At 38.3% G+C, this 20873-nt stretch overlaps 1 protein-coding gene across 6 annotated transcripts in view; it reads left to right on the forward strand.

Annotated features, from left to right (window-relative positions):
* LMO3 (LIM domain only 3) overlaps positions 1-20873 on the forward strand; it is a 65949-nt gene that overhangs the window by 2459 nt on the left and 42617 nt on the right. The window contains exons 1-4 of one of the 6 annotated variants that reach the window (XR_015164894.1): positions 1-56; positions 1024-1157; positions 1910-1976; positions 7423-7636. The exon at positions 1-56 is cut by the window's left edge and continues 154 nt beyond it. Coding sequence is in view for 5 of the 6 variants with exons in the window: in XM_086404069.1 (XP_086260195.1) it covers positions 3211-3235; positions 7423-7636 (239 nt within the window). In the remaining variant the exon portion in view is untranslated. Of the gene's footprint in view, positions 57-805; positions 1158-1909; positions 1977-2097; positions 3236-7422; positions 7637-20873 lie in introns of those variants that run through there. The other 5 variants (XM_086404072.1, XM_086404073.1, XM_086404074.1 and 2 more) reach the window with 5 other exon arrangements.

Below are 20873 nucleotides of genomic sequence, written 5' to 3' on the forward strand. Positions count from 1 at the left end.
AATCCACTGAAGGGGTCCTTGTTAATCTGCCGTTTGTGACTTTCGGTATTTTTCAGGTTAGTTCTGCGTTTTGTTGCCTTTCAGAGGGAGAAAAAAGCAAACTCCAAGCTATTTTCTTATGAGTCTTTTATAAAAGAGAAGGGATAAAAATAAGTTATCAATGTTGAGACGTTATTCTCTATGAAGGGGAGCAAAATTTAGCCTGAATATTTACGGGGTGGGGGGGGTGCATTGATTGTTTTTCAAGCTAGAACTAGATTAAAACTGATGGTGCTGAGAAGAAAAAAAAAAGTTTTGTGGAGTTCAACAATTGAGTCTTTCTTGGCCCTTAAAACATTTCAGCCAGTGTCATTCAAATCTGGGCTATTTTTAAGCTTGACCTTTGACAGGACTTTTTAAAATCTGGTGGGGATCCTATGATAGCTGCCAAAAAAAAAAAAAAAGAGGATGACTTTGAAGTTGGAAAACTTAGAAAAATAATAAGATATTTTAAAGCTGGCATGAAAAGTAAAGTTAAGAGAAGAGGAGGCTAGCGGAAAAGGGGACCTTTTTCAAGGAAAAAAAGAAATCTTTCCAGGCCTCTAAAACCAGTCTGTGAAGACCAGGCAGTGATGGTGAAGACACTCTTTTGACCAAGTTAGTCTAAAATCAAGTTTCTAGGTGCTCTTGGGTGTTTTTCATTCTACCGTGTGAGTTTTAAATTGTGAGGAATTCAAGCAATTGCAGGAAGTGTTCCGTGAGGGTGGAATGGGGTTCAGTACCAGTTAAGGCGGAACAAGTTCACAGTTTGGTTCTTGGGCCACAGGAGGAGAGGGGAGCGTGGCATCTCTGGCCCCGGCTTGTGTGGCAGACCTGCCCTGCGGAGCAGCGACTTTGGAGCGACTTTCATGAACAGAAGTCAGAGAACCGGGCGACTGCAGCCACCCCCAGACGTTTCTCCAAGGGGAGGGTTGCGCGCTCTCCCAGTGTATTCTGCTAGCAGTTTGATTCCCTGGCTTTTATTTTAATTTCCATAATTGGCAGCTTCAGAACTGGCTTTGGAAGACAGTTTGCTTTCAACGTGGCCACCTATTCCAAAAATGCCCCGGTTATTTTAGGATCCCTACCCTTTGCCTCCGGAGCTCTTTCGCAGGACTTCTTTTGGACGGGACCAGGAGGTAGGGTCTGTCCTCCTCCCCACAACCCCTCCAAGTCGACTCCAGCCGAGGTCACATTCTGTGCGCCCCGGGCGGGGGGGTCGGGGAGGGTGGTGGGTCGTCCTCAGCGTTGGCGAACAGCATATGCGTGGGGTGATGCTGACTGCAACTCGCAGGCTTGTAAATTTTCACCCTGGGAAATTAGCAACAAAGCCCGATCTGTCTTGTGGCTGCTTTGCACTTTCCGAGGGCGGCTGTTACTTGACTGAGCTGCAGAACAGGCACCCGGGAGCGAGCGAGGGAGCCAGCGAGAGAGGGAGGGAGAGAAGGAAAGGGAGAGGAGAGGGGAGGGGTGGGGGCGAGAGGTAAATAGTCTTAAATCGGAAGGGAGCTGCTTCTCTGTGGTCTTGACAAGCGCTGCCTGGGCTCCGCCGGCTCAGTAATAACTGAGTGACCTTTTCTTGGGCTGTATTAGGTCTGGCTGGGAAGGGATTGCATTTTGCAGCTGAGAGCCGGGGCTGCTTCAGCTCGGCTCCTCGCGTGCTGCCGCCGGGGTAAGTTGTGTTGAGCCAGGACGGAAAGAGAGAGACAGCCTCGGACTGCAGTTGCCTAAAAGGAGGACACCTGTGGCTCAGATGCGGTCAACACCATTGCTCGGCGGATCCTGGAGGACCTCATTATTTTAAACTTTAAAAAAAAAAAAAAAATAGATTCCTCCCTCCCCCTCCTTTTTTTTTTTTTTCAAACAATGCTTCTTTTTGACCTTTCCCAAGGAGAAGAGCTACAAAGCAGCCACTGTGCTTTCTGAACTGCCTCCCCCTGTATCGCTTAATTGAGAAGGTAAGTGCAGCAACTGTGTGCACACGCGGCAGCTTATTTGTGGTTGTGTGTGTGTGTCTGCGGGTGCGCGCGTGCGTGTGCGGATGTGGGTTTTTTTTTTTTTTTTTTCCCCCAGCCTCTCCTAATGAGGCATAAACTGGAGCTGCAGCCCGGCTCCGCACTGCAACTTTCACTCGGGCTGCAGCTCTGCTGAGACGGTTTTGTTTAAATCATGTGAGGCTTCATTATTTTTATGATGAGACATGAAATAGATGCGGGCGGAAGATGGGGCTGGAAGGCGGGGAGAGCCGAGCGGCTGCGGCGCGGAACGTCTCAACTACGACTCAAGTGGATAATAGTCAAAGTTCCCGAGCAACTGCGGCATTTACACCCCCAACCCCAGCCCCCTGACACCGGGGGAGACAGAGGCTGGGAGAGTTTGAGAGGAGATGCTCGCCCTGGCCCGGCCCGTAGGAAGGGAATTCAGTCTTAGGTGGGTTCCGGATACCGCCCGCCCTTTGACCTTAGTTTCTGAAATTCATCACCCCCCTCCTCCAAGAATTGAAATGACCATCTTTGGGTTCCTGAGGCCACTTCTGCCTCCGGTCCACTGTACCACTGTAACAAAAATACTGTTCCTACCAGATGGAAAAGTGAATGTCTGGGGGGAGGGGGAGAGTGGTGTAGGGGGAGGTTGGGAAGAAGTGTCGAGAAAAGAGGGGATCCTTGGAGCAAGGTGCCCCTGTCCTAATCGATGGAGATTCAAACTGCTGCGGCACATTTTATTTTACGGGGGCTACCCAGATTGCTGTTATGAAATACAAGTCAGATTTATGATCTTTTTCATATTGAACATGATATGCTATGCTAACGCTGCATGTGACAGTTTAATCAAATCCATTTGTTACCACGAAGCTAAAAGGGGCCGCTGGGATTTGGGGATTACGGGCAGAGTTAGGGAAGCTTGTGGCTTTGTCATTCGCCATCATTTTGTACGCCGCCACCCGGCGAGGGGCTCCGGGTGTGCGCCGCATCTCGTCTGGCCGCCCTCATCCCTTCCCCCACCCCTACACGCCCGCCGCCCGCTCCGACCCGCTCCCAAAGTGGGCTTCACAATAGTCGGTCCTCGGCGGGTGTAGGCTGCGCACCGGGTCCGCACTTGAGCTAAATCCGAGGGAAACCCCCTTCCACTTCTACCTCTGGGCTGGGTGCTCCATGCGAAGCTGCGGCAACTCAGGCACGCCTCAGTCAACTCATGCAGAAAAAGGAGAAAAGTTTTGGTAAGGTTACAATCTATCATAGATGCACTTTGCCGGCGCTCGGCACTCTCTGCTGCTCCAAAGCCTTCTTGCCCTTCCGCGGCTTTTGTGTCTCTCGGAAAAGATCTGAAATATTATTGTTTGTAACTGCTTTGAAAGACGGCTGCTTAAACCAATTAATCTTGCTAGGTGCAACAAATAACTGCTACATTCTTTGCAAAGCATCCTTGTGTGGCGGCAGAGACGCTACCACAAAAGGCTGGAACATAAACTCCTCAAGGGATTCTTTGTTAGAGTGTATGTATGTTTCTTATTTTTTTTTTTTTATTTTGCATGTGAGCTGCATCAAAATTGAACCCAGTCTTGCAAATCTCTTGTTGGCCTTTGCCAAGCACTAGCACTTTGCTGCCATGGTAACTGTAATTAAACTGATAAGAGTGGAAAAATGTCAGTATCTCTGAGCCTTGCAGCTGCATTGGAGAAAAAGGGAATCAAATTGGTTCCCAGCTCCATTGCTCAAAAAGGGGAGGGAGGTGGTGGTGGAAGGATGGGGAGGGGAGGGTTGGGAGTTGAAGGGGCAGAACAGAGTTAAGCAGCTCCAGCTCCTGAGATCTGGGGACATCTATTTGCATTGTTGTCCCTTAGGGGGTTACAGCCTGTAGGGACGCTCTGGGCCAGTGAACAGAGAGAAACAAGCTTTTAGGCCCAATCCAGTTCTCCAATCGGGGGCTGGGGAGAGGATGAAGATGGGCAGGAGGAGAGAAAATCTTTTGTTTGGTACCTCTTGGCAATCGAATGGCCGGTGTTGGCCAAATTCTTTTAATCTGTGTCACTGCTCCCAGCTGCAGAACCTGCATTCCCATTTTCGAATCTTCCTGAGGCACCTCATTGCTGCCAACCCCCTTTAATGGATTCCCTCTTCCCGCTCCTTCTCCCAAATTGTTCTCTGTGCATCTTCCGACGGGGACAAAATGTTTTCCACTCACTGCGGTGTAGTCAGTCCAAAAATATAGAAGACTGGGTCTAAGTGCTGCAGATCTTTTATTATGATTTTTTTTTTAACCCCAGCGTGTTGTGGAGTTGTGGTTACTTTGTTGTGTTAACTACTGAAGCTGAGACTGCGCGGATGAATGGCACAGAACAAGGGGACATAATGGAGTTAATCAAGCGTTAGGCTGCCTCACAATGCAATCCAGGCAATTAAAAGCTCACCAGAGTTTAAATGAAATGGTTCTACTTATTTCTGCACACCACACTGCACAGGCTATTATTTACGTCTTTTTTAAAAATTATGATTTCCCTTAAACTGTCAAATAACTCAGAATGGCAAGGTCTCAGAGGCAATAAGAATTTCCCTCAGAACAATTTACATGCCAATCTCAAACTAGTTATGGGTCCTGATGTGCTATAAGCAACTTGCAAAATGTTTCTCAGCTCTGAACACATAACTCTTACCCAGACGAGTTCTGCCGGATGCTGAAGGGAGGCTGCTGGCTGGTTTATGCCTGTTTGGTACAGGGTAACGTGGTGACTGCAAAATAGTCCTTTTTTTCCACAACTGTTAACTTGCAGAGTATCGAAAAAGATTTCCTTTTCAAGAGTAACGTGATGGTGTTTTCGACACGAAGGTACCAGGATGGAGTGTAAAAATCTCAAACTCCTTCTACGCCCAAGGCCAAACAGAATTCTGTAAGAGTTTCAAATATTAATTGGCCTCTGAGTGCTAAATTAAAATGTCAGCCCAACAAAAACATTTTGTGAAGACAAGCAGGGTGGTGTTGCTTGTGCCAAATGTTGGTATCTCCTGTCTTGTTCGCAAAGCATCGTGAATAAAGATAGTTGACCTTCCACGCTTGGTGATGAGAACACAGCTCAGAGAAACAGAGCTTAGCTACAACTAAGAAGGATTTGGATCAAAACATTTTCAGCTTGATGATATGAAAAAAACAATAGCCTTATAAACTGGGTAATTAGACTGGCTGCTCTAAACATACCTCTCGGTGTTCTCAATCATGAAATCCAGGCTGTCATTTAGTATATCACAGTTTTTCCTTCCCCCAGGAAGACGGTTAAGAGGCACTTGGGTATGTTCTGTACTGTAATTAATGGGATTCATTCCTTGTGGAACCTTGCGAGAAGACAGTTAACTAGTTCTGATCAAAGAAACTTCATTTGTTAGAAGTTCTAGAGAGTGAGATTTAGCAGCACTATCAAGGGTTATGATTAATCTACACTAGACCCCGAGCTCCTTCAAAGAAAGGGATAGAAAGCTGGCTATAGGAATACCACCTGCTCCTCTGTACAAATCCAGCTACTAATCTGCAGATCCGAGGACCACGGCTGTGCATCCCATGCAGAAAAAGCAGCTACTCTGATGCCTAGCTGCTGGTCCCTGCTCCATCACTCGACCAGAGAAGCTATTTTCTAATGGAAATTCAACATCATAACACTATTATTTGAAATGCATGTATCATTTATAGTTAGAAAAGTTATTCTGCTGTGAGGGTATGGTGTCTTGTTGTCTCTTAGTGTGATTAAAAAAGAAAAAGAGAGTGAAGATAATAAAGGTAAAGGCTTTATCATCAGGCATCAGAGGAAACCAAAAAAGGTTTAGCTGTTTGGGAGCAGGGAACACACGGAAAATGCTCTAGATTAAGGCTTGGCATTTCTTTCTTGATACTGTTTCAATTGCAGACACATTTGATGTTTTGTGTCCTTCTGTGTCCAAGTTTAAAACTTTCTGCCTAAGAGAGGAGGCATAATATAGCAGTGGTATCTCTGGATTGTAAGAAGGCCATGAAGTTTGGGCTGAACTGTCATTCAGCTTTGAGCCAGTCCCTGAACCTCTCACGCTATCATAATTTGTAAAATAAAAGAAATTGAAATCAATGTCTACAGTAGTTTAGAGTGCTTGAAATGCGTTAGTTGATACATATGCAGCTGTGAATAATTCGTTCAGCTTTTTGAAAAACTGAGTGTTTGACATTTAGGAAAGAAGAAACTCGAAGGCAAATATCCTTTCACTGGAAAAAAAAAATTCAATCAAGTTGTATTAACCAGAGAATTCAATTAATCTCCTTATTTATGATATGGAAATATGTCTCTAAAATGTATAAATGTCCCTGTGTCTAGTCCAGCATGTGTGTAGTGTGTAATATATGTATATAATATATATTTGCCCGTGGATGTTTGTGTAACTTTATATATATTGAAACTTTGTCTTCTGTTGTTTTTTCTTTCCTGTATAAAATAAGTGCATGTTTATGATAATAAATTACTTAATCCTATAGTTTAATTTTATATAAAAATATATAGCCTATAGTTAGATGATCTGCCACTAATAGATGCATGGACCAATGCTTGTGAGTGGCAATGCATTTTGAAAATTTTTAACACAATGAATGCTTTGAAATATCAAGGACATAGAAGGAAGTATTTGGATGTAAATAAGTATTATAGGATTGGAGAACTTTTTGGGTGACTGTACTTATGCTTAAGTATAAACATCTCTACTGCTAAGTGAGGTTAGTGTATCCCATAAAAGTGAACTTTCCTTCCACCAACTCATTCTTGACTCCTACAGTGTGTACACAGATTAGTCTGTTAAATAGCTTTTTTCTAGATTGTTAACCATTGACTCCTATTTTCTCCCAAAAGGAACTTCTATATGTAGAAAACTGTACCAATATAAAATTATTTACTATTACTTAACTTCATGTAGATGATATCATCTTACCAGGTACAAGATGAATTGATTATTTTTGCTACTTTATAGGTGTAACTTCATGAATGATTTAACAAAGACACTTAACAAAGTTTGAACCTCTTTGTTTTCAAAATTTATTTCAATTTCTGTATATTCGTATGTTAGCCGCTCGGTCATGTCTGACTCTTTGCTATCCCATGGACTATAGCCAGCCAGGCTCCTCTGACCATGGGATTCTCCAGGCAAGAATACTGGAATGGGTAGCCATTCTGTTCTCCAGGGGATCTTCCCAACCCAGGGATCGAACCCAGGTCTCCTACATTATAGGCAGGTATTTTGCCATCTGAGCCACCAGGGAAGCCCAATTTCTGCCTAGTCCTTAAGTGGAAAGTCTAATACTCCTTGAAAACGGCAATCAGAAATGTTTAACTTAATGGAGGTCTTCAGACATCTCTTGATTTTTGGAGTCTCAGCTCTCTTTTTTGTTCTTGTCTTCCTTCAGGTATACAAATGCTCTCAGTCCAGCCAGACACCAAGCCGAAAGGTTGTGCTGGCTGCAACCGAAAGATCAAGGACCGGTATCTGCTAAAGGCATTGGACAAATACTGGCATGAGGACTGCCTGAAGTGTGCCTGCTGTGACTGCCGTTTGGGAGAAGTGGGTTCTACCCTGTACACAAAAGCTAACCTTATCCTTTGTCGCAGAGACTATCTGAGGTAGGAATTCGCCTTGCACACCAGTGATCACTGGATTCCTTTTAAAATACTTCTGTAAGTGTACTTGTGTGTTTTGTGTCTTTCCTGCCAGCTTCTATTCCTGAAAGATGTCCACCTGGCAGCCTTCAGCGCACTATGTCTGTGGCACAAACGAGGGCTTGAGTCATGGTCAGGAAAACACAGTATCTTACAGTCTTTCTGTTTGCCTTGCCTGATGCTCCTACCTGGGGATAAGTGAACCTCCAGTTCATGTCAAGGTGTTCGGTATGAATCAGCATACAAGTTTTCTTAGCAGGAAAGTGACAGGGTCAGGCTGAGTGTAGCACAGTGATTCCGCGATCTTTCTGTTCCAGATTTGTCAGAGAAAGTCGGTTTGAAACTCTTATCTGGTATTTATTAGAAGGATCTTTAGTAGAATGTTGAAAACTTCCTCCAAATGTGAATACATATCCCCCTGCCCGCAACCCCAGAGCGTTCCAAGTGATCTTCGCAAAGATAGCATTTGAATGTTCATCTGCCTCAGACTTGCCAGTAGCTTTATGGAAAATAACAAAGTAAAGACCTCCATCATTATAGGGAAATGATAGCCACTCTCCAACCTATAAACATCTGAACAGTTTCAGGACAATGCAGAAGTTCTTGTTTCTGAAGCCATGAAGCAGGTTAATCTTCTAGCGTTTAGTACTCTACACATGGACTTATGTTTAAGAAAAATTATTTTGCTTTTCAGGGGACTTTGTGACTTCATTCAGCTGCAAATTACTTATATTAATAAAGTAGAATCTATCAAATTAGAGAAATGATATATGGCATCATTTGGGTTTTCATATTTGATACAATTAATCACTTTTTCTAGTCTGACATTAAGTGATTTATTTTGAAATTTTTTCTCTTATGACACAAAATTTATCAATCAGCAGTAACTCCTTGGTCATTTCGGGAGGTGTTTTCTAGGGAATTTTCTAGGGAATTTGGTGCTGCTTCATATATAATTCAGTTATTTTCAGTCCAATTCAGTTTCTATATAGAAGAACATATTGTTTGATGAATGGTTGTTACAAGAGGGTGAGCCTGGTACTGTTTATCAGATTCTACTCTCTACCCTCTTAGGACTGCTTCATCTGACAGCCCCCTGACTAATTATGACCACTTGCTGCCACTTCTCTGTGTTCCAAGGGCACAAAATACATGTAAGGTCCTAGCCATGGAAATAGGAAGTGGCTTTAGGGAAGGAGTTCTCTAACTACTGCAACTAATCATTAGAATTAAGCTATTCCATGAATTCTTGTAGACTCTGCAGTCTTGGGACTTTCCTCTTGCAAATAAAAAATTCTCTTCTGCTCTTTGTGAATTAGAGCCTGATTTCTGCACAGAGTGTATTTGCTTTTAGCGACTTGACATTGCTTCCTAGTTTTGCTTTATCTTCCTAACCAATAGCCACAGGCTTTTGGACTCTGTCTTTGACTTTTGTTTACCACTGCAGAATCTCCAGTGGATTCATGTAACAACACTTTCGAAAGCAAGGAGTTTATATAGTCTAGGCAAGATCAAAGTGTTCTAACATGGAATAAAGACAAAAATTATGTCAAATTTACAGTCTTTTGAAATCTCTGGCTATTTTAACTCAAAAATACAAATTTGCCAATGCAATACCTGTGTCCTGAGTGAAACTCTTTTGCGGTTGTCAACAAAGTTGAGAGCAGAGAAAGTAACCTTGTATTGCTTTCGTCTGTCTTCCTTATGGTAGTAAAAATAAGTTGTTCAACTCGTATTTGATAGTCTCAAGTAAGTGTGTTGTTGAAGGGAATTTATCAAAATAGTTTTCATCTCAGAAATCTTTATCTCTAAAAGAGTCTATTTGCTGCTTTGTGTGATACAACTTTTAGTTGATTTCTGATAAGCTCAAACTTTTAATCTAGTTACTTTTTTTTTTTTTAATCCTAACTCTTTCAAATTTAAACCCTAGTCCAGATTGCCAATATATTCATTTCTCAGAGTGCAATTTCCTCTCAAATTGGTCATTACCACATTAATGGCCAGTTGTTATGTTAACAGCCTAAGGGTTGTTAACATTTCAAACTAAGTTGTTAACAGCAAGCTTATCCCTTATTTAAACTGAAGGTTTTGTTGTATATAACGTGGCTTCTTTGGCAAGAAGTAGTTCATCAACACTTAAAAACTGCAGAAGTGAAATGGGTAAATGGTATGGGTGTAAAACATCGTGTTATGTGTTATAGATTATGCTGCAGATGTGGTATTAGTTTTATGTGGAAAGTGCATAGCACAATGAAATTCTATGTTTAAAAGCATATGTCTCTGGCAAATTAAAATAATCTGATTCTGTATGTCTAATACATTCAAGCAGATTTTATGTACAAATTAATTTCTTCGAATGTGTATAAACAGGCATTCAAAATGCTTATGCCTGCTCTGTGAGAGACATGATTTTAAGTTAGACAAAAATTAACTAAGGGAAAAAGGGAGGTGCACCTCAAGTTGTTACTATTTATTAATTACATAAAATCTGCATTATGATCAGTGAACAAGTAATATTCTGTGGCTATTTTCCCAAGCTTTGAAAATAACTTTTCTCATTTCCTTCTGTGTTCAGCACATTGCTTTCTTGTATTTTGCACAGCCACTGCTTAACCATTTAAATCCTATTAAAAAGTAGTTTAGATTGATTTTTGGATATTATGTGATATCTTTGAGGCACAAACAAGCCATACATACTTTACAGATTTGTATTTCTTGGTCTAACTTTCCAGGCATCTAAGTAAGAACGTGGGAAATGATAAAGAAAAAGTAGCTTACCTGCACCAGTAAATTATAGGTTATAGATATTATCTTGGGCCAGATAATTTTTCACATCTAGAGAAGAGTGAAATACTTTTTGCCAAGTTTATTTAACTTCCTAGTTAACTTCTCCTTCCAAAAGAGAACACAAAAAACACTTTTATTGCTGAACAATGAATCTTGAAGTTCTTGCGTTTTATTAATATTTTGCCTTATTCTGAGTAATGGTGGTGATGACAGGTTTTTACAAGTTCTTTAAATGATAAATATAAGAATTTTTAAATCATAAGATATTTTCTTTAGGGTATTAGAAACTGTTACTGCAGTAATTTTTTCTTCTTTGAGGCACATTTAGCTGTATTTAAGAAAAAGAAAACATTTTTACAGTTTATTACTGAGTTTCAAATCTTGACAGTTCCCTTTCCATAACAGGGCTGATATAGGATTTTTTATTTTTTCTGGAGAATATAAGATAAACGTGTCTGATGAGAGGGAATTTGTCTGTTGGTAGGATTGCTCGCCATCCTCAGAAACTCATTAGAAATAGGAACAGAAACATTGACATTTAAAAAATTCCTCTATTAACGCTTTCTGACTTAAACTATGAAGTCAATCTGCCCGCTGATATTTATATGCCAAGACCTAACAATGTATCTGTTTAAAAATATATCCAATACAGTTACAGTTTTTTTTTAAAGTTGTTTATGACAAAGTAGACGTGGAAGCATTTTTGTGCCTTGAACTAAAGAATGCATAAAGTAAATTAGCAATTACTATGTAAAACTAGCCAAGGTTTAATAATGATGTTTATAGGACTATAGTTACTACTAAACTATCTTTCATTCTGATTTGTTTGCTAAGTATGAATAAAGTAGTTAATATATCATCAGTTTTAGAATTAAGATTTTATGTCAAATTTCATGAAGTCAGAACCACGAGATAAACCATAGTACTTTACTTCTCAACTTGGAGGCAGTGTAGAATATCAGAACTTACACTTAAGCTTTTGGGCCATTTTTGCCAGTTTTTAAATTGAAGCCTGCATTTTCTTACTTGTGGTGTATTTTAAGCATCAAGGTGATGAAGCCTGTATCTTGCGTCTCTGTGAATGATGTTTTACCAGAGAATGTACTCAAAGCTATAGGGAAAGCTACATATAGCTTTTTCTACACAAGAAACAGAAAACATCTTGTATAAAAGACAATGCAATTTGCTGTTTTTATACATGAGGATGACTTGTTTAAAATGAAAGTACTGGGAGAAAGTGATGCTTCATGTTCCACCACAGCTACCAATTAACAAAAAGGATTTGAAACTGTGATGCTGATTGCAAATTTTATGTGCTTCAATGTAGTAATATGATTTTTACAATAGAAAATTAAAATTAAATGCTACATAGAGCATTAGCCTAGCTATAACTTTATTTCACACTGATCAAAACTGGAGCTTCTAAATAAATTTTTATGAGATTAAATTTATATTAATAGATAATTATGGCCTTAAAAGTAAATATGAATATATTATTAATATTATTTTATCTGACAGTTCACTGCACAGATTCTTTTTTAATGCTAACTGACATATTCATTCTGTTTTTCCTGCTTTGTCCTCTTTTAGATATTAGGCAGTTGAAAAGATCTTCCCTGGAGAGCAGTACATTATTATTATTTGAAATATAACTTTTTATTGTTTTAAATTCCAAAAAAACTAATCTTCTATATGGAATGATGCTCCTCCCAAATATTTTTTTTTTAATTTGAGCTTTCTTAACATTTTATTATAGTCATAACTTTATCATATTTAAATGTCTAAGCTAATCTTTGTATTTTGAGATATTTTGCTATCTAAGTGTTAATAACTTAGACTCTAGGGTCTTTAAAGGGTCTTTAAAAAATACTGCTATATTTCCTGCAAATTATCTTGCTTTATTTACAGCTTTATAAAATATTATAATTTTAAGTTTATTTTTCTGTTTATTATAGAAAAGCATTATTGCATTCTATTTCAAACATTTTATAGTATATATCTATCATTCATGGACCAGCACAAATCAAGAGGGATAATTTTGTGCAATACTTTGGGAGAACACCCTTTGCTTTAGAGAAAAATTGATAGACCCACACTAGAATTCCTGAGCAACAATCTCTCTGCAACAATCTCTGTTAAAAATATCTCATCTACATAGAGAATTTCTTATTTATAAATTTATCTGTCCTTAATTCTGTAATATACTGATTTTTAGGGAATGAGTACTTACTTAATTATTCTAGTTTTGTGCCTTTTGGTTTGTTTTATAGACTTGAGATATTGTCACTGAAAATAAGCCCCACTAAGAATATTAAAAATAAAATACTTCACACCATTTCTATGTCTTTACTGTTTTTATCTTTTCATAAAGCATGGAATACTTCAATCACGATAGTTTTTACACATAAAATGGATAAGTTAGACATACCTGACTTAGCAGAAAAATATTCTGTTTCTACAAGAATATTTAGGATTAAATACATATGGAAGAACTACATTTGAGAATTGCTAAAATTGCTTATTTTGCACTTTATAAATACATAGAACTCTGGGAAAGAATCTCTTATTTTTGGTTGCTCTTAAAGTGTATCAAAGTAAGCCAGCACTTCATTTATAAGCTCACCATTAACTTCCAGTAAGTGACTAATAGTAAATGTTAATTCTGTTTTGACTGCATAAACATAATTTATTAAGGAATCAGTTTAAAAATATGCTGAAAGTAATAATTTTGTAAATGGTTTCGATGAATATATGCATTGTAGAAATGCATTATGTAGTTCAGTTTTCTGCCTCACTTAAAAATTATGTAGCCTTAAAGAAGAATTGCACCAACCTAAACGACCATTGTATTTTTTTTCTCATTATATTATGAGTCATTGAAATCTTATTTTACTATTTGGTTTGAAAACATTTACCAGTTCCTACGAGAATGTCTTTTATCATTCAAAATTATACATTGTAACCTCATCCTATCTTCCAAAAAGAAATTAAGATTTCTCACTTTTATCAATAAATGTTAAAATGTGTGATTGTAAATGTAGAACAAGATCTTGAAAACAAGGAGAGTAAAAATAAAAATAGCAATACTCTCTCAATCAACCAGATAGCTTTTAAAACAGAATTTACATTAGCCACATTTCTTTAAAAAGGCATTTTCCTCCTTTTTTAATTTTTTAATCTGCTTATATAAGCAATTATTCCTACTGATTCACTGCATTTCCCTTTGTAAGCACCTAAAGAGATGTAGGTATGTGTATGCATATTGCACATACAGATATTAGAATCTATACAACCTTAGAATGTGCATTGACTTTGGTCATAATTGGCTTTTACCAGATCACCATACTTTGGCAGGCTTTGAAACTCGTAAAATTCAGATACTTGATGCCAGCTAATTCCTTAGTATTGTAAACCATAGCACTGCCTTATTCCTACAGGGTGTTCACCATTCTAAGAGGAAAGACAAGGTTTATAATACTGCAGAAGGCCTAACTTTATTCCCTTGTGATTTTTATCACCCAATTCTGTTTTTCTCAGCTCCAGTGGAGTTCGATACTGTCTGCTTCATTTCCGTTTCTACCATCGTAACATACTTGTTTTGATGATTAACCGTATGTTCCCCTTCTCAAGGGTATTTATAAGAAATTTATTTTGAAGTAGACGTTCCATTGTGAAGCAAGGAATGTGACATTTAGTTTTGTTTCTTACTTTAAAGCAATTTCTTTTGCTTATTGAGGGTTTTTTTCCCCTTATTATCCATATAAATGGATAACTTTTCCCTCAAGAACTTAGGACCTAAGCATACCCTTTTATTATATTCATCAAGCATATTTGCTGTATTACAAACATAGTTATGATGAATCCCACATCAGTCACTTGGGCATTCACCTGCACCATTTTTGCTTTCTGCTCTATACCATCAAAACTTCTTGATAGATAGTTTTCTTCTCCACGAATTTTTTTAGTTATATAAAGATCCCATTTCTTTTGCTGAATTCTTTTACTCCATAGTTTTAGTTTTTTATGATGCAAAAATCTCTAGCTGTGGACTTTATTAGTTGAAAACAAAAATCACACTTGAGATAAATAATCATGTCGGAATAGTTAGATCTCTGATTTGAAGTTGGAAAATTAACATTAAGCTGCATGTATTAAGTTAGACTCTAACCAGCATGTTTTGTTATGATTCAATGTAATATTAAAAACTCTCCAACTGGGCTACTGGGAAAATAAAAGACTCTTAGGATTTCAAAGATTATTTGCATAGGAGTAAACCAAAACCATATTTAAGTAAAATTGTTATTACTAATGCAGTAAAGCATCGCCTAAAGTAAACCCATCCTATTAATAAAAACAAAATCAGTTTTAGTAAACATAAATATCCAATATGACATGGATTAGTAATGGGGCAGGGAACATCATAAAATGTGCTAATGATAACATGTAATAGTGATCTAAATACCACCAAGAAAAAATAAATTCCCATCTCAGGCTGTGGGATCCCAACAGGCAACTTCAAGAGCAAAAAGAAGTTATAGACATCACTAGTTTATTCTGATTTCAGAAAACTTTTAAAAACAATGCCTTGTTTTTATTCTAGCAATTCTATTAATAGCAGAGGTACAGATCATTATTGGAATTATTTTATTCTTTTTTTTTGTTTTAAAATATTTTGAAATCTCTTTAGTACCCTTTGATAGATTGCTCACATTTCACCAAAAAAGTTAAGAGTCAAGACTGTCCACAAAATACCTTATGGCGTTGAGCATGATGCTTACTTTGTTTTTATTAACCATCCCATAAAAATACATTCTGACCAACAGCTGCATATTAGACTGAGGTGACTTAGACTGTAAATAGACTGCCTGCAGTGCAGCAGACTCAGGTTCGATCTCTGGGTCGGGAAGATCCCCTGGAGAAAGGAATGGCAACCCACCCCAGTATTCCTACCTGGAGAATTCCATGGACAGAAGAGCGTGGCAGGCTACAGTCCATAGCGGCACAAAGAGTTGGCCATGACTGAGCAATTAACGCTTTCACTTCACTTTCTAAGATGAGTGTTCCTTTGGAAGGGGTGGGAGTAGAGAGGTGAATGAAAAAATGATCATAACTTCTAACACTAAAAATGAGTAGTAGTTTCAATTGGCAGGTTTATTTAGTTTTACGGGTGAGAAGTTCAACTGTACTATACTATGAACATAATTTTAAAGCCTATAAGTATTACATGTGACTATCCATTGAGGGATGTCTGTGTTTTGGGAGATAAAAAGAAATAATGTTACTGAATTGCCTAAAAATTTAGCAACGAGTATTTTCTGTGACCATTTATTAGGGGGAAAAAATGAAAAAGGTTCTAAGCTACAAGAACCCCTTCTTTTGACAACATGTCCTTGCTGAGTGAATAGGATTGGGGTTCGTATTTATGATTACATGTTTGTATTTATGGTTACATGTTTTGCTGTATCTAACAGTTTGAAAATGAAGCCATTTAGTTGCTTAACAAATATTTGAGTGCCAATATTTCATTTCTATAAATAATGAATATATAAACTTTATATTTCTAATTGACTTTGTATAATACATAAATACAAAACTATTAATATTTTACTACGTAAAGAATAAGATAGTCTGAGAAATTTGGGAAGCACTTAATGGCAAATTATTTTTTAGTTTTTTTTTTTTGTTTTTTTTTTACAGCTGATGTACTCACCATTGTTAAATAACTAAGGAAAAAATAGAAGGAGTTTTAGTGTAGTTCTGTCACATGGAACCAGTACAGAGAATGAGAAGAGGTATAATTAGGAATGAGTAGGAAAAAAATTTCAGGAGGGACATTATAAATAATAAGTAAAAATTGTGCTCTGTGAAAATCCTTTGATAAGCCAGTAGTCCTTTTATAAAAACTGAGATTAAAGCTTCATAAAGTTTTAGATACAGAGAAAGATAGAGTTAGCCTTGTAACTTTCATGCTGTTTATGTCATTCCGCTCTCACTGCAGATACTGGTAAGTTATCAACAGATGCAAAACACTTGGCATCATAGTTCCCCGTTTTCCCACTGAACAGCTATTATCCTATACACTCTAGGTGGGGCTTCCCAGGTGGCACTAGTGGTAAAGAATCTGCCTGCCAATGCAGGAGATGAAGGTTCAGTCCTGGGTCAGGAAGATCCCCTGGAGGAGGAAATAGCAACCCATTCCAGTATTCTTGCTGAGAAAATTCCATGGACCGAGGAGCCTGGCAGGCTACAGTCCATGGGGTCACATAGAGTCAGACGCGACTGAGCACATGCTCTAGGTACTGTACAAAGCCGTCAGACACAAGGTGGAGTAAAACACAGAAATAACTCCTTCCCTGTGTAGAGATTCTATTCTAGTGGAGAGAGCAGATAGTCAACAAAATAAGTATGGAGTACACTAGGAAGATAATAAATGCACAGGAAAAATGGAGTAGTGTGAGTCTGAACAAGCTGCACGAGTTGGTAATGGATAAGGAAGCCTGGCGTGCTACAGTCCATGGGGTCGCAAAGAGTCAGATGCGACTGAGCGACTGAACTGAACTGAAGAGGTCTGCAGAATTTGTATTTATGAGTGATGATGCCTATGTGAATGTGGTGGGGAGGAGATAAGGATTTGAAAAATTAAACAGGGTAGACAGGCACGTTTGTTGAGAGGATAACTTGAATAAAGACCTAAAGAAGGCTAGCCATGAGGATGTATAGGTAGGACATTCTGGGCATAGGGGCCAGTCAGTATGAAGAACTTGCAGTGGAAGATCTTCTAATGTGTTTGAAGAAAATCAAGGATGCTCGTGTGGTTGGAGTGAGTCAGAGAGGAAGAAGCAAGGACTAGAGGCAGCCAGTATATGGTTTTGTGGTACCCTGGTATCACTGTTCCAACCATGAATACCCGCTACACTTTTCTAAATATTAGGTGAGAAAGTGGTACCATCTAAGAACCACTGTAATGCTAACTCAGGCTGTTATAGACTGAATGCCCATTCGGGATTACAGAACTCATCTGCTAAATTGAATGGGATTATTTTAATGTATAATTTACTAGTATCTTTTTTATGTCTTTATTTGGCTTCAGTGATGACCCTGTGTGATTATATAATAGTTGTGAAGTATGTGTCTCAAAATAGACCCCAGGATTTGGTCATTTGACTGTTGCTAATTCACAGAGATGGTATAGTTGTATGTTTGAGTTGAAACTGATACATCTACACATGTCTACTATATGGTTATTGGAGTATTTATTATATAATACAATATAATACAATAGGAATATTCATATTGATGAGCTAAAGCTGCCAACACAACATGGGTGAAGGTAACATCTTGACCAAAGTTGTCATTAAACTCTGCCCTGATCACAATATAATAGATATTTTTGAATACTTATGTAATAAAAATTAGAAAGATATGGATTTTTCATAGGCTGCCAGTTTCTACTCTTGAAGGGGAAATGTCAGTTATTCTGTCTCTGAAAAGTGATCTTTTTCCATTATTTTTAAAGTCAAGCTGAGTCTTGTTTAATGAAATTAATTTCTGGTACAAAACATTTAAAATAACATATTTGCTCTGATTATCATCAATGTTTCCAAATCTAGCATTTAGAGGAAATACATCAAAGACATATTGTTACTTAAAACAATTGAATCACCTTCTTGATGAGATGAGATAAATTGTTACAGAAGTGTTCTGTTTATAGTCATGCTTCTGGCCCCTCACCTAACCCTGGCTCACTAATTTTAATTTCACATTAAGAACAGCTAGGCATTCATCTTCCAAACTAAAAGATTAATATGCATTCTTTTTTATGAGAGTGGGATCTGGATGTGCCAGCTGTCTGTACTTTTAAAATTAAAAGTTAAATTCAACCAGTAAATACAATCAAAGTTCTTGAGCCTGTATTTAAATTTATAAAATGGGCTAGGATTCATTATGGGTGTTGGCGAAGAAGCTGCCCATTGATCTTACAGAGTCACAGCATGAACAAGTGAGCTTTCAAAGCAGTGATTGTCTACACTTCATGCACAAAGAAATCTCGAACACACTTTCCAGAAAGCTGGGAAGTGGTGGCCAGATGACTTTGCAAGCCTTAATTCCTACGGTCACCCTGCACATCCTAAGTGTTTGTTTTGTTTTTTTCCTGTTACGATTTCTAGTAGCCCTTCTATTCTATTTGGTAGGTGGGGCATGTGTTGTAACAGCCATCTTGTCCTCCTTTAAGCCGAAGACCTATATTCCTAACCACTGTGTGATTCTCACCTTCCAAAATGAATCAATTTGAGCTTGATTTTTTAAAAAAGATTTTTGGCCATGCCAGGCAGCATGCAGGATCTTAGCTTCCCAACCAGGGATTGATATTTTTGAATACTTAGGTAAAAAGATACGGATTTTTCATTGACTGCCAATTTCTACTTTTGAAGGAGAAACATCAGTTATTCTATCTCTGAAAAGTGATCTTTTTCCATTATTTTTAAAGTCAAGCCAAGTCTTGTTTAATGAAATTAATTTCTGGTACAAAACATTTAAAATAACACATTTGCTCTAATTATCGTCCCCTGCAGTGGAAGTGCAAAGTTTTAACCACTGGACCACCAGGAAAGACCCCCAGTTTGAGCTTGATTTTAAGGAAAAGTCACTTGGTCTTGACTGATAGTCTGCTAAGTGTTGAAATAATCTTGTCACTGATAGTTATTAAATTAACTCTCATCTTTAGCACAGAGATCGCATGCTTATTCCACTAAAGGTGTTAAACGCTTTTTCTTCTCAATTAACTGTGGATTGCTGCAGTGACCTGAGAAAAAAGTTATGTATTTTGAGGACATTAAAATTTTTAAAAACATTTTTGATTTAGGAGTAAACAGAGCCTTTCATTTTCACTAAAACTCATTTTTCACTGTGCTTCTAAAGTCACAAATTGGGGGAAAAATAATAAATAAAAATAAAGTCACAAGCTCATTCTGCCTTTCATTTTAACACATATAGTGTATTTTAAATCCTCTCACTGGGTATTTCTCATTAATCTACCACATTGTGTTACCCCACTCCAGCTATCATTAATGGCATGTTAGTCATGTGTGACTGCTAGGATGCATTCATTCATCTGCTGTTTTTACCATCTGTGATATTACTTTATACAAAGAAAAATGTGTATCAGTTCTTACTAATTCTCTAAGCTTCTCCCAAACCAGATGCTAGTTAGACCTAATCCCTAGGTTTCAGAGGCATCAAGGTGAGGAGTGCTACTTCCTAGTTGTATCTTCCTAGATAAGTTACTGAACCTCTCCAAGCCTCAGTTTACCTATCTGTAAATAGGAGTAGCTAACCCATTCAGGCAGTGTCAGTGAAACACCATAAGGAAAGAATCAACACACAGGCCAACACTCTAGTGTAAGCTTCTATTGTTACAGAGGAAGAATTGCACTGAGTTATGGGTAGTTATGGAGAAGGCAATGGCACCCCACTCCAGTACTCCTGCCTGGAAAATCCCATGGACGGAGGAGCCTGGTAGGCTGCAGTCTATGGGGTTGCTAAGAGTCAGACCGGACTGAGTAACTTTACTTTCACTCTTCACTTTCATGCATTGGAGAAGGAAATGGAAACCCACCCCAGTGTTCTTGTCTGGAGAATCCCAGGGACGGTGGAGCCTGATGGGCTGCCGTCTTTGGGGTCGCACAGAGTTGGACACAACTGAAGCGACTTAGCAGCAGCAGCAGCATGGGTAGTTATGGCTCTACCAGGTAGAGCCAGTGGTAAAGAATCTGCCTACCATTTCAGGAGACGCAAGAGATGCAGGTTTGATCCCTGGGTTGGGAAGATCCCCTGGAGGAGGAAATGGCAACCTACTCCAGTATTCTTGCCTGGAGAATTACATGGACAGAAGAGCCAGGGGGGCTGCAGTCCATGCGGCCACAGAGAGTCTGACATGACTGAACACACACACACACACACACACATGAAGATAAGACAGAAAATTAAAGAAAAAAAGAGACTGAGAAAAAAGACTAATGAAACAGATTAAGATCAGATTTAAGGATTAGTAATCAATAATATGAAAGGCTAGTGACATAATAATCTTTTACTTTTCATCTACAAAGAAGATAGATGAAGAAATGCTTAAACACCACATGCACCTGGAGCCATATAGGAAAAAAATAATTTAAGAGTGGAGATTATGGGAATCTGGAATGGGTTGTTAAATTAAGATTTTAGTGTATTTTGCATAAAGTAAGATGAATTTGAATCTTTGATGGAAATTACTGAACATGTGATTTTCTTTGTAACTGAGGTGGTAGTTTTCTAAAATGTCTTACATGCCCACGCTCTCCACACTCAAGCTTGTGAAAGTTCTATGACCTTGTAAAGCATCATATTTAATATCCCATGGGGTAGAATTATATATAAA

Source organism: Bos grunniens, chromosome 5 (assembly GCF_055505025.1).
Source record: "Bos grunniens cultivar Pamir isolate PY7600 chromosome 5, Bosgru_T2T1.0, whole genome shotgun sequence".
Lineage (NCBI taxonomy): Eukaryota > Metazoa > Chordata > Mammalia > Artiodactyla > Bovidae > Bos > Bos grunniens.